The sequence below is a fragment of the Camelina sativa genome, chromosome 15, assembly GCF_000633955.1.
Source record: "Camelina sativa cultivar DH55 chromosome 15, Cs, whole genome shotgun sequence".
Classification (NCBI taxonomy): domain Eukaryota; kingdom Viridiplantae; phylum Streptophyta; class Magnoliopsida; order Brassicales; family Brassicaceae; genus Camelina; species Camelina sativa.
This window is the reverse complement of record NC_025699.1, coordinates 22,858,566-22,878,799: the sequence shown is the minus strand read 5'-3', so window position 1 is coordinate 22,878,799 and position 20,234 is coordinate 22,858,566. Positions and strand designations below refer to the sequence as shown.

At 34.8% G+C, this 20,234-nt stretch overlaps 2 protein-coding genes across 2 annotated transcripts; both read right to left on the bottom strand.

Moving 5' to 3' along the window:
* On the bottom strand, positions 407-2,386 carry LOC104747335 (adenylyl-sulfate kinase 1, chloroplastic). The gene is made up of 7 exons (XM_010468955.1): positions 2,014-2,386; positions 1,659-1,799; positions 1,418-1,567; positions 1,216-1,334; positions 1,042-1,126; positions 909-955; positions 407-770 (listed from the first exon to the last, which is right to left on the bottom strand). The coding sequence occupies exons 1-7, from the start codon at positions 2,201-2,203 to the stop codon at positions 675-677; spliced, it is 828 nt and encodes a 275-aa protein (XP_010467257.1). The 5' UTR covers positions 2,204-2,386; the 3' UTR covers positions 407-674.
* Positions 10,431-15,117, bottom strand: LOC104747333 (vacuolar-sorting receptor 3-like). Its single transcript, XM_010468954.2, has 12 exons — positions 14,641-15,117; positions 13,307-13,999; positions 13,102-13,190; positions 12,928-12,997; positions 12,771-12,854; positions 12,197-12,273; positions 12,053-12,134; positions 11,593-11,675; positions 11,439-11,505; positions 11,220-11,348; positions 11,020-11,129; positions 10,431-10,799 (listed from the first exon to the last, which is right to left on the bottom strand). Exons 1-12 carry the CDS (start codon positions 14,945-14,947, stop codon positions 10,701-10,703), a joined length of 1,890 nt encoding a protein of 629 aa, XP_010467256.1. The 5' UTR covers positions 14,948-15,117; the 3' UTR covers positions 10,431-10,700.

Genomic DNA, 20,234 nt, shown 5'->3' with positions numbered 1-20,234 from the left:
TTCATATAACTCGGGTGTGCCACCTTCATTTATTTCTAAGACATAAGATTTGATTTAGACATATGTATAAATAAACGAGGAAAACACCACTAACAAAAATTACTCCACATACGACATACCATGATAAATATATCACCTATTAGGAAGATCAACGAAAGTGAGCAACATTACAAGCTTGGATCGTCCTTCAGAGACCAAACCAGCTGCTTGCAATCTCCAGTGCTATGGCTTGCACCATCTCCAGTGCTATGGCTTGCACCTACAAGTTTATTATTCAGAAAATATCTACATTACTAATTTTTTTTCTTTGTTTATTTTAATAAGCAAAAATCAATTATACCACATACTTATAGAAATTCTGGTAATCCTGGGAATAAAACTTAAAATTCCTTTTTTTAGAATGCAATTCATCCTTAACATATGTAAGCTTCCATTAACATCAAGAAAACAAAAGGCTTAACCTTGATTTTCACTCATATTTATCATATACATAGAGTCATAACAAGAAGATTTGAAATACAAAAGAGAACAAAAAAGAACAACAGCTATGATATTTATTTTCAGAACTCGTGGTTCCATAAAAACAGCCATGGATTTGCTTAATTTTATACTTTGGCTTGTTAAAACAGAACTATGACCGTGGAACAACAAAAGTGTTGTGCATCTAAAGTATGTTATGCCTGAAGATAACCCTTGTTTTCTAAGTATCCAACGATAACTTCAGCCATTTCGATGGGAGAAGTTCCTGATCCTTCGCGTCCTAGAGAAATCTTCACACGGACACAAGGAAAAACATAAGGTAAAACAAGAGAATTGTGCGAAAAAAGATCATGATCTAGATAAAGAACCATTGCAATGTTTTTGTTCTTGCAGCACCCCATTGTCTCTACAATATTATTGACATTTACCTCGCAGTTCAATGGTGGCTCGTAAGGGTCATCGATCCCGGTAAAACCTGAAGAACATATCAAAACAGTAAGTATCAATTTTGGATTTCATTGAAACAAATTACACAAATACCAACTACACTTCAAGAGGTACCTTTGATCTTTCCTGCACGAGCTAGCTTGTAAAGACCCTTAGGATCCCTCGCCTCACAAACTTCAAGCGATACATCCATGAACACCTGTTTGATCAAAACCAATGTTACTAAAATATTGGAAAACTTGAATACAAGAGAAAGAGACTACAAAACCCGCACTTGTTTGTCTATACCTCAACAAAATCTCCCTCGGGGAGTAAATTTCGACAAGCATCCCTGTCTGTTCTGTAAGGAGATATTAAACTCGCAATGCAGATAATTCCAGCATCCGCAAAAAGCTTAGCAACCTCTCCTAAACCAAAAGCAATCAACAACAGAAATGTTAAAAACAGGAAAAAGCATTGGTTTTAACGAGATTTTGTTGTTTAAGCTCACCGACTCTACGAATGTTCTCAGCACGATCCTCAGCTTTAAAGCTGAGATCACGGTTTAAGCCATGCCTAACATTATCCCCATCAAGAATATAACAAAGCTTCCCCTTTTTGTACAACATTTGGTTCAAAGCACAAGCCAAAGTACTCTTCCCTAAACAATTTTTGGAAACATTAAAGATTATATTTTTCACATAGACATAATAAACCCAACACTTGAAGCTGTTTTCTAAAAGATCACAAACCTGAACCACTAAGACCGGTGACCCAAATCACACATCCTTTCTGATCAAGCAATCTCTGTCGATCAACTTTCTCAACAGGACACTCATGCCACTTTATGTTCGTCGAGTTTCCAACCGTAGACAATGGACCTTGTTTTTTCCCTAATTACACAAATCAAACCATTAATTTAATCTCTGCCCAGATGAGGACACATGACGGAGAAACCAAAAAATTGAATCTTTTCGTTTTTTTTTCTTCTTCTGGGGATCATAGCTTACAATGGTGAATCTTTTATGGCAAATCAAAGCTAAAACTCGATTTTTTTTTTTTTTTATCTGGGTAATTGAATCGAATCACAAGATATATGAAACTCACCATTAATAGATTTGAGCTCAGGAAAAGACCCATTTGTGTTATGACTCAGAGTTTGAGATCCATCCATAGAAACACAAGAACGAACAACACCGACGGATCTTGAATTACTACTCAATGAATTTCTATCAGAAAGCCCTTTTGGAGAAGCAATCGAAAGACCTAGTAGCGATTTAGCTCCGGCGGCAATCATAATCACGGTGGTGGTGAGGGGAATGAAGTCAAAAAATCAATTAAAATTAGATTGAAACAGAAGAAGAAGAAGAAGAAGAAGAACAAAGAATCTAAATTTGCGTTTGTGTTGTGTCTGAATGTTTTTTTNTTTTTTTTTTTTTTTTTTAATTAAGGAACGAGAAGAATGTGACCGTTAATAAAAAGGGAGATTGGTGTTTTTGTAGGTAGGTGAACACATAAATTGTTGTTGGCCACGTTTTTTTCATATATAATCATCTAATTGTTTTCTTGTTTTTGGGAATTTATCAAAATGGTGCCTTGATGTATTTAACGTTGATTTGCATCCACATTCCTAAAACCTGAGAAAGTGGTATTATTGATTTGATTAGACTAATTTCAACGTTTTTATGTAATTTATTAGCCCACCAATATGGGAGAGCTATAGTAGAGTTTTTGGTGTCTGGTTTTTCTATAGACTATAGTATTTAAGATGAGTTGTATTTTATTTATTTTACCAGATAAGTCAAAGTCATCGTCAGTGTGAGTCAAACCATTTTTTTTTTTTTCCTTAGTATAAATGTAAAGATTTATACTATTTTCGCAATCTTTTGACAGAAATTACAAAGAAAACAAGAAAGATGAAATACTTAAAAACTACATAAATCACCAAAAACTACAACACAACCGTTTCGTTATCTTGAGGGATTTATTGAACCGGTGTCATGTTTGGTCGTTTTGGTTAAACTAAATGTACTTAACGTGGATTTGTTGCATCCAAATTCGTTAATGTGGGTTTTTTTTACGATTTTATTGAATTAGAGATGGCCTCATACTATTAGAGAAATGGTTAAAAATAATTACTAAACAATATTAGAAATCCTCTTTCTCCCAGGCACGATTATCGAGAGACTTTTCTTCACCACGTTTTCCGGCGCCGGTGAGGCCTTTTTCCGCCGGCGTCGGGATCTATTTGACCAAGCTCTAACTCATCTCTTCTCTACCTTTTTTAGTGTAATCTTTTTTAAGCTTTTTCCCCAAATTTTTCCCCTTTTTATCTCTTTGAAAACCCTAATAAACTCTGACTCAGATCCCACCAACGACCGCCGGTTGTCCCTGCCGCTACTCCATTCACCGGAGAGGTTCTTTTCGCAAATCTCGGGCTCCAACCTTACTCACCCCTCACTGTGGAATTTTCAAGTGGAACTAGGATTTTCCCCAGTGGACCTAGTTCCCATCGCCGATCCAAACAAAGGCCACAGGATGTTCCCGCCGTTATGTCACGCACCGGAGTTGCTCTGTGTAGCACAGACATCTCCATTACTCTCGGGAAGCCGCCACACCTTTGCTTCAGCTTGGCAAACGTTTGTAAAGTTAGGATTTTCCCCAGTGGACCTAACTATTAATGGCGACACTTACCACGACTACCCCTTGGCGCTGCCGATCTCTCACTCGCCGGAGAAGGTTCACGCAATGCAGATCTTCTCGCAATCCTCTGGCAGCGACCAGCCAAGACACCCTTTGCCTCTGAATCTTGGGTTTTCTCCAGTGGACCTAGATTTCAGATTAGGCCCATTAAGTCACAAAAGCCCTAAGTCCTTTAGTCCATCCCAATTAGGCAATATTAGCAGGTTCAAGCTCACTTCCTCATCGTCTATGACTCGCCTCAACCAAGCTCTGTTCTGTCTCTCAGTAATCAATGGTCGAAGACTCCATTGGCGAAAGGTAACACCAGTTCCGTTTTGGCCACTCATATATCTTGTTCAGAACCTCGCTTTAGTTGTTGTTAGGAGCTTGTGGTTTGAGTATAAATCTTTGCGGTTATATAGCCTATGTTCCTCGATCTGCTCTAGCATAAGTGATATGTTTGGCCTTGAACTCATGTTCAATGACGAGTATCATTTAAGCTGGTCATCTGATGTTTCCAAGCATCCTTCTATCACCAAACCCATCATCTGGATCCTGTTTCAATTGACCTGTTATGCGTCTTATCGAAGTGATCAAATCCTTAGGCACTGGATGGTAAAACAACCTTGCCTCGACTTCAAAACCATAGTCGTCCGGATCTTTGCTGGTTTGTTACGATCGGTAGTGCTTCTCGCCCCGATGGATTTCAAAGCATCGATTCTTTTCTCAACGTCTCAGCGTCTTAGTATTATGACCGAGACAAAACAACTGTCCTCTGAGTTTCTCGAGGATGGGCTTTCGACCTACCAGGATCTCACATGTACCAAGGGGCTCTCATGCTCATGGTTCACAGCTCTCTTGGATTTACAGTCGATGAATTATCTTTCTAACCTTGTAGCATTGGGGAATGCCTTCCTTTGTATTACTTTAAACTCTGAAACTTTTGCTTCTTGTACTTGTATCTGTTCCTATCCTGAATGAATGAAAGCAACTGGTTTGACAAAAAAAAAAAAAAAGAGAAATGGTTCTACACTCAATTTTAGGAGACTCTTACCACACCAGTAAAAGTCAAAGTGTCAACCCTCTGGTCCTACCGATGTTGGGGTGGGATTGGGAAGGCATGGGAGCGAATTAGATCATATAATCTCTAATTACCCCGTGAAGCCAGCATCATATCAATATACGAGTACATTTGTCAACCCCTCTCTAGGATAATCTCAAACATCTTTGGCTGATTCAATTTCATGAAAATTAAAATTTTTTTGGACATTTTGGTATTTTTACTTTCTAATCTTATTATATAAAGCTGGATCTTGAAAGTTAGTCATTCACAAGATCATGACACGTGTCAAGTATATCGATTAGATGGTGACACGTGTCAATTTCAAATTTATTAAAATATTTAAAAACAAATAAATGTAAAAATCTAAATCTATCAGAAAAAAATATATAGATAATTAACAAATCATTATTTATACATTCAAATCAAGTTAGCTGTGTCAATTCCTGCTCAACAAAATTTTGTGCCCTATGCCATTTTTTAAAATAATAACAATTATATGATGTATTTTGTAAATTTGAAAATAATGGACCCTAATATGCCTTAAAAATTTGACAAGAAGTGATGGGACCCTGTGTTGGTGCACCTTCCGCACACCCATAGAGCCGGTGTAATACCCCTCACCACGACTAAGACACGGATGAAACTAACCTTTGCTATGGCCGGCCAACTAAAACCCAATATTCCGTCAAAGAAGGACGATTTTGGCTTGGACATTCAAAAGGCCAATACAAGGGAGTGATGAGGCACACCTAAGGACCGAGAAGAAATTGCCATATCAAGAGTTATTCTCCGTCAAATGGAAAAAATGGTATGGAAAGTCAGGCTATCGGCAATGTCCCTAAGTTGGTCGAGGAACCCATAGGTAAGATTTTAGAACTAGTCTTATCTAGGGAAACCTTAGCTAGTCTAGGAAAGCTAGGAGGGGTCAAGGAAGTTGGACTAAGTCAGGCTGGTACGGGTTAAGGCGATGGTTGGCAATGGTAGTAACAGTGGACATAAGTTGCTTTAGGCAATCCGGACAGTGGCCGTACAAGCTAATGTGGGTCACTATCAGTGATCCAGACGATGGCAGTACCAGTTAACGCGGATTGTTATTAGTAGCCCGGACAATGGTGGCACCGGCCAGCACGGGATGGCTATCGGTAAAGCAGATAGTGGTATCACTAGTCGATGCGGGTTGCCATTGGTAATTTGCACGAGGGAATGATTGGTCTGGTACGTATCCTAAGCTGGCACGCAAGCAGGTAACATTATGTACCACCCACTAGTTGGATACTCGGTGGTCAGAAACGACTGTACCGGTACACTAATGGACTGGTGGTCGAGATACAAGGGTGCTTGCTGAAGGGAATGCACGGCCATGATCGTCCCATGGTGATGCCTATCCAATCAACCTTCATCCTTATCCACAAGGGCGTGAAGCTTATCCGGTGAAGTCATCCTTATCCATTCACCATGTGTTGCCACCGGAGCCGTGATGGGTGTCCGCCACGTTTCGCGCCAAGGGCCGACCAGTGCCACCTCCTGCTGGTTAAACCAACCTAAAGAGGCTGTATAAACCTCCCTTCCGCCCCCTTTTCTCCTCAGACCCAAAACTTACCAGAAAAATCTTAGAATTTATGAGCAGAGCGCGGGGAGATGCGAAGCCCCGAGGAAAGCTAGGTAAGTTCCCGATCGTGTTGAAGTAGCACGTGAATAGACTAGTTTAATTTTTGTTTATTTACTTATTTTATTGAGGTTAGATTTAATTACTTGATTAGTTTAGAATAAGTTAGTTCAGTAAGATTAAGATAGTTAAGTAAGATTAAGTTAGTTAAGTAGGATTAAGTTAGTTAAGTGAGATTAAGTTAGTAGATTATGATTAAGTTAGTAATTAGCGCTTAAGCTAAACCTGCTTAGTGTTTGGCATTAGGATTAGAACTATTTAGTGGTAATTAGCCCCTGGTTTAGGAATGCTTAGCAATTAGCATCCAAGTTAGAACTGCTTAGTAGTCATTAGCGCTTAAGTATGGAACTACTTGGTCATTGTTATGTGATTGATTAGTATGCAATTCTTGTGTGTGACTTGATATTCTTGTTTGTGATATTGCTTGTTGTATGATCCTTGTGTGCATCATGTTAGGTACCACTTGCATTGTTCCATCAGTACATGATCATATTGCATTGATGTATTGTTAGTTAGGTAACTAGCATTAGGCGGATCATGTTATCCCATCTGTCTGTTGTGCGTTGCGTGTAACTCCATAACGTTATGGCTTATGAAGGTTCCGAGCGGGTCATGCCCGGCTGAACGCTACATGACGATGTAGTACGAAGGAATGTGGATCTCTTTTAGACTTTGTGTCTAGGAGTTTTGGGCATTGCCTTGGGATATAATGTATTTTTAGAAGGCCTTACTTAGGTTAGAAGCATGCATATTCATCATCTCCGCTTCATACTTAAATTTGAGTCTTCATGCATGAAACGACCGACCCGTTTTTGTTTTTAATAATAAATATAAAATAATAATAAATAATAAAGTTAGTGGTCTCATATCCACTAGTCACCTAACCACAATCATACCAAACAACAGAAATAATAATACCAATAAATAACCAATAACCAATATCAAATAACCCGTAATAATTCCAAATCAATAAACTAAAGATCCAATCAACATAAACCAGAAAACCAGCAATCCTAAACAACATTCTAGAACTTAACTCTAGCAACCTAACAGAAGCTAGACAACAACAAAACAAGCCACTAGTACATCCTCCTCCTTATCACCTTGATTCGACGATCACACTTTACCTTTACCTGCACCACAAACACAAATTGAGATGCATAAGTATTTGATAAACACTCAGTGAGGCAATCCTCCCATCTACTGGGCTATACACACAAGCAATTGAGATACTCTAACCATCAAACAACAATCAACAAACAAACCAGACATTGCATCGACCGACACCAACCATGCATCGACCGACACCAACAGGGGATGCATCGACCGACAAAAGTCCTGCATTGACCGATGCAAGACTAGCCTGCATCGACCGACACTAACACTGCATCTACCGACGCATGCTCGACAATTCACGAAAAACCCCTAGTTGCATCGACCGACGCCTCCACATGGCATCGACCGATGTTCCTAGGTCATCGCGCCGTCCTCGCATTGCATCGACCGATGCACATGCCGAGCATCGTGTTTCTCCGAAGCTTCTCGCTGGATCTTCATTCCTACAACCACCAAACTCGATCCCAAGCCACAAGAAAGCTTCACAAAGCCTTATTAACGTTCTAACAAGCCAAACAACACATAATCAAGCAGATCAGAGAAATATCAAGCTTAGATATGCCATGGTCATGCACTCACCTTTGCCAAGAAGATTCTGAACCTCAAACAAGCAAAACAACGCTACTAGGAAGCGATCCTACAACGATCCCAGCTACAGGTCTCTACAGGAACAGTCTCAATCTCCCAAAATCTCACCAAGAAAACTTAGGACTTTTTCTCTCTTTTCTTTTCTCTCAAAAACGGTCAATCTCGTCGAATGACGACAAAACACGACTTAAATGTTTTCCCTAACCCAAAACGCAGCGTTTAACTTAAACTCGTCCGCACAGAACCAACCTTGCATCGACCGATGCACATAGTGCATCGATCGATGCATCCCCTAAACTGGGATTCCGGTTCGCGGATGTTACAATGCATTTGATTTTGTTATGTTGCACTTGATTATACTTGTTGCATTGTATCATTGCTTGTTGGATGAGTTCTTAGTGCTTGCTGCTTGGGGATAGGTAGATGGGTAGGATTTCCTTAGGTATCGCTGGGTAAGATTTCCTTAGATATCGGGCTCACTAAGTAATACTAGATTACTTATGATTCTACTTTATTTTTCCAGGAATCCTTAGTCGAAAGATCTCCATAGTAGAAGCAACATGACCTAGGTGAATCAATGTAGGTTTTACAGCTTTTGTAAATTCTTACTATGTATATTATGTATGGTTTTCAAAAAGGATCTGAAAGCTATATAAAAGTTTGGTAACGATTTTCGCGTATACTACATATATGTGAAGACTCGAATTTTTCAAAATCTAAATGATTATTCCAACTGATATTAAGTCTAGTGCGGACTTAACACAACTCTCACTCACGGTACGGGTTGCAAAGCCTTAGGCCGTGTTCGAGAGGTTGGGTGCTCGCGGTTGGATGACCATGACAATTGGATTCGTTCTGAAAGCCTTGGTTGGCTAACTACGAGAGTTCTAAGTAGCGCTTCCGATTTGTTCTTATATTTAGAATGGGTCGGGGGTGTTACAGCCGAGGCTGGTTAAGTCTATCGATAAGATTTTGACACGTGTAAAAAAGTTTAGAAACGGAAAACTAACAATTTTATTATGTAAATTATAAGATTTAGTTTTCAAAGTTAGTCGTTAACTTGATGATGACATATGTCAAGTTATCAATTTAATATGTAAACACATGTCAAAATATGTATCACATGTCATTATATAAAGCTTTGTTTCAAATATGTCGATAAGAATTTGATTGTAAAATTTTGAAAAGGAAAACTTTTTTTATTATGTAAATTGTAAAATTTGGTTTTCAAAGTTAGTCTTAACGGAATCAAGACAAAATATGTCGTTAATATGATCGCAACACATGTCATTATAAAACTAATTTTAGTATACGACATATATCTTACATTGCTTTTTTTTTGTTTTTTACTCAAATTGCTCTTATATTGAATTAAGGCTGCTCTATACATAATCGTTCATGTAGCCACACTGGCTTGATTACAGATTCAGCATAAAAAAAGAGAAGAATTACATAAATTGAAATTTTGATATCCAAAACTGTAAGTCTTGAAGGATGTTGATTAGCTGTCTGTGTCGAGTACGACCATTGACGATGTTCATTAAAACTTCACAGTCCCCTTCTAGTATTATTGATGTGTAACCTTTTATCCAAGTTTGTTGTAATGCAACCAGCATTGCTTTTGCTTCCACTTCCAACCAGAGGCGTGTGAGAGATTAGCTGCACCCAAAGCTAAAGGTGATCCCAAGTTATTACAAATTATCCAACCACCAGTTGCTTCGTGATTTGAGTTGTTGTATCCTGCATCAAAATTGCACTTCACACATTCATCGGGTGGTGCTGTCCATCGAGGAATGTGTCGATCTTCATCACTTCTTTGATGAGTCCTATCTATTTTATGTGAAAGATCGTAGTATTGTTTTGCTTCTGATTTGGACCATAGGACTGTTTTTGATGGACTCTCCCTATAGGATCTTACATTGCTTTTAATTTTTAAAAAATTATCTCCATTCCATTTTGGATTATCATTTTATAAGTAACTATTTTTTCATATTCTTCCACTATATTCATGTATCTTAAGTATTTTTATGTTGTTAAATGAGTTGAAAATCAATTAAAACACTATTTGAACAATTTCATTCTAAATTTATTATAGAAGCATGATATATCATATCTAACATTTTGTCAATTTTTATATTTATCTCTAGCGTAGTTTCCATTATCTACTTTGGATGTTTGATTATTTTCTAGCATATTCATGTATCATTTTTAATGAGAAAATCACGTTTTTAAATGTTTTTGTAATACATCTTCTTATCTCAAATATTTTTTTTTTGTAATTTTTCATATTTGTATCATTACACTTTTGTGATATAATAGAAAACTATGTAAAGATCAATATTTTGTTTATTTTATTTATGTCTCAGGTTTAAGTAAACTATGTAAACTTTTCCTTACCAAAAAAAAAAAAAAAGTAAAAAAACTATGTAAACTTTTAAACTATGCACTCTCTCTCTCTCTTCTCAGAAGCTACATCACATCAGAGTATTCCTATTACAAAAGTCCCATGGACAGAAGTAAAAAAACCGACGAAGTTACTAGAACCTCTTTTGTATGCAAATACACTGTTTGGTAAGAGAGTTACAAAGATACAGAGGCGAAAAAACACCGGCGTTAAGGGCCACATCAATCAAAAGAACGTGTCACCTTGGGTCCTTTCCCGGGAATAAATAGATTCTCTCAGGCGCGTTCATCATTCACATGGTTTTGGACCTCCGGTTGGCTGTCCAGTGGCATGTACTGTGCCATTATGGCTCTGATCTCTGAGTCCATGTATTGCTGTAAAACCAGGGACATAGAAAGGTTACAACAGTTTCCCCAAACAATGGAAATGGCAAGCAACGGAAATGGCAACTGTGTTAAGGTCCAAAGGAGTAAATATGAGATTATAGTAGAACTATGTTTAAATAGACATCTCAGGCCACAATAAAACGAAGATTAATTTTTGCTTTTTAACACAGCAGACAAAAGAGATGAAGGATGAACTGAAAAAACTTACCCTTAACCTATATTTGTAAACGAGGTACGCACCACCAGCTGCAAGTCCCAATGATAACATTATAAGCCAAACGGCTGCCCAAGCTGATCTCACTTGTGCACCCGTCTTGCCTAAATTTTAACCAAAAGAACCAGTACAAGTTATTTGTATGCATGAGAATATTAATAGAAGTGTAGAAATCCTAGTTCAAGAAAACTCACTGATGCAAGTGTCATGGTCTCTCATGTAGAGAAGGTCCCCACTACAAGAGCACTCGTAGCTTCCCCAGGTGTTCTTACAGCTACATTCCGGGCACTGACAGGCTTTCTTCTCTTTGCATTCATTAATGTCTAGTGAAGGAAGCATGAAAAATTGAAAATTCTTCAGCAATAGAGTAACACACAGAAGTACGGTAACCCAAGTGTTAACAGAGGTCTAACCATCACACTTCTTAATTCCGTCTCCTTTAAATCCCGGAGGACACTCGCATTTAACACTGTCCTTGTCCTGAAGGCATTACATGTTGAGACATAAGTATCTTACTATACGGTGAGAATGTGCAAAATGAGTTAACGTACAGATTAAAACACTAACCACACAAGCAGAGAACGCATGTCCATCTCTCTCTTCATGCCAACAACCTCCATTGTTAATTGTGCATCTCCCTGGCCCGCTTGCTGCAATGCCAACACCGATTAAGTATGAAATGTGAAAAAGAACAGAAGCACAAAAAAAGGCATAACACACAACATCATCCATCTCTGCTGGGAAAGATGGAATATAAAAGTACAAAGTTTCCGTGAGATTAAACCAACATTAAATATTAGATTACACCAGGAAAATGTGAGCTATATAAAATCTAAGAGGGTATACCGAAAAATTTCTTAATAATTCACTAAATAAGAATTACAGAGCTGCTAAAAGAAGATCACATAATGTCTCTGTGTGCTAGTAACTAGACTATTATGTTGCCATATTCTTAATGCTACTAAATAATACAAGTCTGATAAAATTATAAGATAAGAACTAGTAAAAATATGACATGAATACTCACGTTCACAGTGGCTGTAACCATCCCCTTTGAATCGCACACCATCAACTGTAGGACACTCGCATACCCTTCCGCGAAATGTATCCTGCAGATTACACAGATTAACAATGATATCATAGAATTTTTTCCAAGCAAGTTTAAATTTACCTTGCAAGCAGTTATGTTGGCTGATTTATCTTGCCAACAACCGCCATTTTTATCTAAGCACTCGTTTGATTCCACATCTGCAATTGTAACAGAAGATGCAAATTTCAAATTACACAAAACATGTTAGAAGGTGTGATCACTATTATAGTTTACAATAGATTCCAAACATTTATTTGATGTCGAGCACGGGTCATCAAAATTCAAACTCTATATGATTAACAGACAAATCCTAGTCAAAAAGTAGAGGTGTGTATTACAGCATTGGTTTGGATAATTAGTGTATGTAAAAAAGATAGCTACTCCCAAGGATAGTTAGGATCAGGTGGTTCGCATAAAAGCACAGGGAGCTGTGGGCATCTATAATTAATGCCCCAAATATATCCAAATTTAGATTAAGTATAAGTATTGCTAGGGTATGGGACAGGTATTTCACATATTTGGTGGGGACCCAAATTCCAGAAACTTAAACCAACAAAACTTACGCGATACACCAAAACATATTCCGATGGATATAAAGGTGAGTATGTGTACAATCAGAAATGCCTACAAATAGTCAAGACCAACAATATTATACCTGTGCTGAGACATATAGCTGGTTCAGTGGTCTCCTCAAAACCAGAGCATAGAGCCTTGAGTACTGCACTCTTCTCCAACTTGCCTGCACGGGAACACTTTTATAACAAGCTAAACTACATGTATTGAAGTCTTAAGTTCAACTCTGCAAGACAAACCTCGGTACTGTCTGTTGTTGACAACCAAGGAAGGCAATATGGTAACATCACCCCTTGAACCCTTGCCAACCTACATAATATATTATGTAAATCCCAAACAGGTTCCTAAAAGAACATAACATTGACATGCCTGCAGAAAAATTGAGACGTAAAAAACACATAAGTAAAATTTACTTGAGCATTTTGTTCTTCCTTTAGAACTGGATTGTCCATGTCAGCATCAGGGTCTCCCATACACTTGTCAAGTTTTCTACTATCAATTCCTGTACAAACATAGAAAATAATTGATCTGAACTACCATAACTTACCCGACTTGTAGGCATTATTATCCCATAACAAAAAAGGGGGGATTTTTGCTTCCTATGAAAGAAACACTCACCAAGAGATTTGATAACAGAATCAGCACAATCTTTGTTGTATTTCTTTTCCTTCATGGGACATCTGATCTGGAAATCAGTGACATAATCCCACCAGACCCAGGGTTTCCCAGTTTCATTCGCCACCTTGTAAACACAAAGTTGTCTCAAATTTTCTACAACAACGTCTTTTCCATCATATCCTGAGCTGAAGTCCTGTTCTGGATCAGGAGCGCAATACCTTCCCTTGTTGATACACTGAGACTTGCACTGCCGGCTCAGAGTGAAAGTGTGAGGGCAATACCAGGTGATGTAGTGAGGTCTAAACTGCGTGAAACCTCCTTTCTCGAGAATCTGAGCGGCACCCTTGAAATCCTTGACGAATTCCATCAACATGTCACACTTAACCCCACATTCATCATTGCTGTTGGTCCACAATTCATACTCAACACGGTCATCAGGGTGCGGAACAGCTTCTCTCCAGTCAAGATTCAAGTTGACCATATCCCCTCCACTAATGGCTTTCTTCAATTTTTCACCAAAACCTTTGGTAACAAGAGCAGAAGGTATGGTAATATTCTCAATGTATTTTGCAGACGCAACATCCTCTTCAGGTGTATCCATGGTAATCAAAGGTTCATCAACATTGTCTGCCACAAGAACAGCAGAAGCACCGGCTTTCTGTGCATTCCAGACCTTTAAAGCGAAAAAACAATCTACACAACAACACATAACCTCCCACCATTAGGCTAAGTAAGTTAAGATATGACTGATTATGCAGAACAGTCAAAGTAAGAAAAAAACCATCACACCCTGAAGACTCAAAACCTCTAATATTGGGTGTATTAAACCCAGTGGTTCGAATCTAACTTTAGATAGAGTGTGCTAACATCAGTATCAGTTGTAAGATCTTCAATGATAATGCCAGAAGTTAAATATAACACAACAGACTCCATTAATTAGAAAACCAACAAAATCCTAATTAAAAAAAAACAAAAGTATACCGAATAAGGAAATATACACCATTTTAGGCTAAGTAAGTTACGATTAGTCGATTATGCAGAACAATAAAGGTGAGACAATATCATCAGCACATACATACTCAACGACGAACCAATTAAGCAGAAAAGCAGAGCGAGCTTGACAACTAAAATCTCTTACTGATGAGAACACTTAACTTCGGGCTTCAACTGAAACTTCAATAACACAAAAGCACTAAATCTAACATTCAACTGTAAGATCTTCAAAACACAAATACCAAATATGTGACGTAAAATCAATCGGAAACTGAGTAATGCAAGAACCCTAGGAGGACCATCAAATTCAAATGTGAAATTAAAGTAAGAGATGTATATACCTCCACGATCAACCAAGAGGAAAATAGGCAAAGCACCAGGCTGAGACTTAAACGAAATCGAGAAATCGCTAAACTCCTTACACGATTTATGATTCTCTTTAGGGTAAACCACCGTACCAGCCATGCTTCCACCGTACTGAGGAATCCCAAAGTTTCCAATTGCACTGTCATGAGTTCCCTTTATACTTTCCGGCGAAGTCACAGATAAACTGTTCTTTTCCACCACGAATCGGGCCTCGCTCAAGGAGGTTATCATCAATAGGGAGAGAAGCAACCATGGGAGAAAGTACAGAAGCTGCTTCATCATCTTCGAGATCTCCGCCTCAAACACACCAACAAATTCAAAGAACAACGATTGAATTTTGAAATTCTCTTAAAAGTTAAGGACTCGACGACGCGACGAGTGTTTCCCGAGAACAACAGAGAGAAATTTAATAAAATTCGGGTTGGTTCAACGGTTCGGGTACGACTCGGAAAAGACTATAGATGATGACACATATGTCAAAGTCAAAACACATCTTGACGAAACAAATTTTTATTTATATAGATAATATACAGTATATATAATTATATATCATCAAGGTAAAGAGATAAGTAAAAAGACTCTTTTTTTTTTTCGTTAGGTAAATAAAAAGAGATGAACCAAGTTTTTGTATTATCTTATACAGTATCAAAGTGAAATTTGTGAATGAAGTTATTGCATAGTGATGGTGATTTTTACGAAAAAAAATCATACATTCACACTACTTTTTCTTATAGCTCTCATCCATGACGAAATACGGATGTTTATCATGAATATTGGTAACTAGTAAGTAGTGATTTACTGAAAAAACGTCACACAGTCAACACATGTTTTGCTTTAATGTTTTAATTTAATTATTTAAATGTACATGTTTAAATTTGATCAGTTTTATACTATCACAAAAGATGATTTTCTAAGACTTTTACATAAAGAAAAACATTTAATGGCTAGTTATAAATGCATTATTTATTTATAATAACATATTTTCATAATTATTAACCAGTAGTAATTCAACAAATTTTAAAACTTTAAATTAATAATTTTTGAAAATTGTAACTTTTTAGCATTAATTGATCAAAGTTTACAGCAAATTCTTTTGTGATATAAAAAAAAAAAAAAAAATCCTAAGAAATCACTTTTTATGATATAGAGAGAATATATGTTTCATTCCTATATATAAGCAATGCAATCTGTGTTATCTTCGTATAACATAGGTAGTTGTTTCACATTGATGTAAAATTTATTGCACGGTTGTATATGTTGTTATTGATCTCTTCTAAACTACTACAAAATATATATATATATGATTGTCATGACTATCTTCACAGTATTGTACTACTGTACATTATACATTTTTGCTTCACATGAGATTTGGTGTATCAATCATGCTTTTGTTTTTCTCATTTACATCTCTTTGGACATGCTTAATATATATAATGGTTTGAGTGAAAAGTGTTTTTCTTTCTTTACATTTTTCACATTTTAAGATGTCATCCCACCAAATAATCAATATATATATATATATATATATGATTTTACAATAATTTATACCGTATGATAAACCATGACACTAATAGATATATATATATATATCCCTTATATATTAATAGAGAATCACTCTTGAAAAAGTGATGATATGTCGTCGCCAGAGAGCTTGAAGCACATTTTAGCAAATAAATCCTATTAATTAATTCTAATTACGTCTATGCCATTACAGACTTAAATAAAAATTCATTAAATAAATTAAACTATTTGTAGTCATTTAATTTGAAACTATATTATACTTCTTTAAAAGAAAACAAAAATAATTTCTTTTAAAAATTTAATAATTATTCATGTTTTTTTAAAATAAATTTTATACAATTTTTTTTGCCGCGTTAAAATTATTATTTACTTTCAAATATATCACGGCTGAAACATATTTTTATATAAAATAAACGTAAATTTGAATAAAACAAAAATAATAATTATTTACAGATTTTATTTTATACCAACAAATATCAAACCCCAAAGAATAATTTTATTTACATATTGATTTATCCGCACTATATGCGGGTTGTTACCTAGTATATATATTATTCTATATGCTTTAGATTTATTAAAACTGGAGAGATAAGACATAAATCACATGTTAGAAAACTATGAAGAATTTTTCCTTCCTTATCTTGCATTCTTCCCGAAAGTAATTCATAATTCATGTAATCACATGTCTATAATTTTTTTTTGTTCTTTAACAATCCAAAACCTAATATGCTGGAGGCAGAAGTGTTGCTATGAAAGAAGACAATTTATTAGACAAGTAAGTATTGTTTTCGTTCTTTTTAAAACCAAGAATTTTTGGATATCATATCTATCTTTAATATTTTTATATTTTTGGATATCATACCTTCGTTGGAGGCCAGCCTTAGATGGATTAAGGACCCTTATAGTAATGGGAACGTCGCTCTAATTTTAAAACTAGCTTATCAAGCTTCTATCTATGCCATATGGAAAGAAAGAAACGGTAGGCTTCACTCTCAGACTGCTAGACCTCAATCTGTTGTGATTCTCGACATTCAAAATACCATTAGACTCAGGCTGGATCCTTTGTCCAGAACTCAAAGAGTGGATTCCCCTTCTCAATCCTATTTAGTTACTTGGTTTGGTCTATTTCAGTCTTAGCGACCAGGTTTGCTTTCTCGCAGCTTTTGTCACAGGAAAGGTTTGTTCTCCTGGTCTTTGTTGGCCACTGGCTTGTAAGTTGTGACGTTTAATGGAAATTAAGTTAAAATATATATATATATATATATATTATATATATATATATATATATTATATATATATATATTTTATATTTCATCTCACACTCTCACTGAATATAAATTAACGTTAATGTATATTTCAATTTTGCAAAATTAAAATAGTGTAATGCATATGCATTCATGGAGTGCATGTGAGGATCGGAGATCTTTAGTACGTTTTGTAAAGGAACTAAAAATGGAGTTCCTACTAAATGTAAAATGTGACTAATAACTTCTCTTTTTGCCTCTTTCCATGTGACAAAACCGCTTATATATTTTGACGGCTAAAAGAAATAAAATAAACAGTTTATATAAATAATAATATATGTTATTTTGGAGATCGTATTAATCTTTAGTTCTAAACAAATTAAAAATTAGAGCGTTCAAGGAGTGTGACGATTATTCGAATGTAGATATTTTGAAAAACAAATAGTGTTTAAAACATGTGTTAAAAATAACAGGGAAAACGACAATACATTGAAACGAATAGTGATTTTGGATTTTAGGAAAGGACTGAGTATAGATGAAAATATTTATCCTAATAATTTCAAATTTGTTAATTTATGTGGTCATTCATAGGAGAAATAACTAAGTTTATGAACCCGATTTTTTTTCTTCTTTTTTTACGTATCTTAAACATGCATTGAATAACTAAGTTTAGCCGTTTAGGTTTTATCAAGGCTTATAGAGATGTGAAAGAAAAAAAACACAATAAGACACCTAACAAATATTTACGAATTAATTCGAGAAGCCATAAAAATTATAAAACAAGACGCTACACGATTCACATATAGCTTGAGCTTGACTGATATGTTAAATTAGTAGTAGAATAATAGGATAGATGATCAATTATCAAATGGTTGAATAAATAAAAAAAACGCCAATAATTTAAAATTGAATATGAATGAGTCTTTCCGTAAAAAAAAAAATCTTATACCAATTCAAGCCAATGAATATACCAAATGTTTGGTTGGGCTAGATGCAGAAAATTATATTGCTGGGGTCATGCTTTTTATTCTTTGAATGGGTTGGAGTTGGACACTATTAAATGAGTTTACATTAATTACTTATACAGAAAAAAAAAAAAAAAATAGACAGTGACCTGGTGGTGAATGGTGGTGACCTCCTCCATACGTTTTGGTTTGGAAGAGATCAATATTATTTAACATAACTAAAAATGGTGGTGACCTGAATGGTGGTGACATTGTTTTATCTTATGTTTAAATTAAAACAGAGTTTTTTTTGGAAAACTTTGTTAATTTTTAGGTCATATAAAAATATATGGTTTATGATGTTTATTAAACTTAAGGTGCATTCCTTTTCATTTATTTTTAAACTTTTGAAAATTGGTAAAAAAAAATAGATTAATTATTTGTATACATATTTGGTTACTATGGATTTTAGAAGAATTATTGGTGTGTTTGACAATCTTATTATATAAAGTTGGGTTTTAAAAGTTAGTCATTAACAAGATTTTGACATGTGTAAAAGTTTAGATCTTATAATAGAAAGTTGGGTTTTGAAAGTTAGCCATTAACCAGATTTTGACATGTGTAAAAGTTTCTATTTAATAGGAAGGATCTGAGATTAAAACAAAAATAAAATATTTTGTTTTAAACAATATTAATAATGTAAAAAGATAATTATAAAAAAAAGTTACAAAATTAAAAGTTTTTTTTTAAAATAATTATAAGGAGATTATATATATAGATATGTTCAATAAAATTCAAAATTATAACATTATTTACTTATTTTTAATTTTCATTTATTAAGGCCTTGAATGGCTGTAGATTTTAAAAGTGTTTTTGGTTTTAGATTTTTCAAAAATCCACTTTAAAGCCAATCAAGATTATGCAAAAACTGGATTTCCTAAAATTTAGAGAATCCAGATTTTGTTGGGTTTTGGTAATTTTCAAAGAAAAACCAAAACCTATGTTTTACTAGTTTTTCATTTTTAAGCGTGACTTGATTTTTTTTTTCTGTTTTTCTTTTTTAAATAAATTTTTAACACAAAATCTAAAAACCATAAACCAAAATCTAAAATCTAAAAACTAGAAACTAGAATTCAAAAACTATTTAAAAACTTGTAAACATTCATGGCCTAATTCTATACACGTGGTAATATCTAGGAATTTTTTTATCTAGATAAGGATCCGCCCGATGTATAAGTTTTAAAATATTTTAAATAAAATTAAATTTAACAAAAATATATTAAAATTTGATGTACATTATATATAATTTTTTTTCTCTAAGACACTTATTTATGTTTATTTACAATTTTTTGTTTTAAATTGGAAAAAATAGATTAATTATTTGTATACATATTTGGTTACTATGGATTTTAGAAGAATTCTTGGTGTGTTTGACAATCCCCTATATATTAATAGAGGAACATTATGGCAAAAGAAGCTGAGGTGTCAGCATTACAAAGCTTGGACACTATTTCCTTTATTTGTCATCAGCTTTTACTAATATTTACATTTATTTACTATTGTATTTTTCCCAAAATTAAATTTTTTATATTTTTTTTCTAACTTAATTTTATTCTTTAATTATAATCTCATAAAATCTTTAAAATGAATTTTAAGAACTCTTTGTTCATATGATATAATAATATAAGATTGTTACTATAATAATTCTCACCGGTTAAATTATAATTATTATACAATTTTTTTATAGATATACTACACAATCAAATTTTAGATTTTTCAGTTACCGATAAATATAATAGATTTTTACATAAATATTACAGTAAAAACATTTAATAATAATTTTATACCGCACTATGTGCG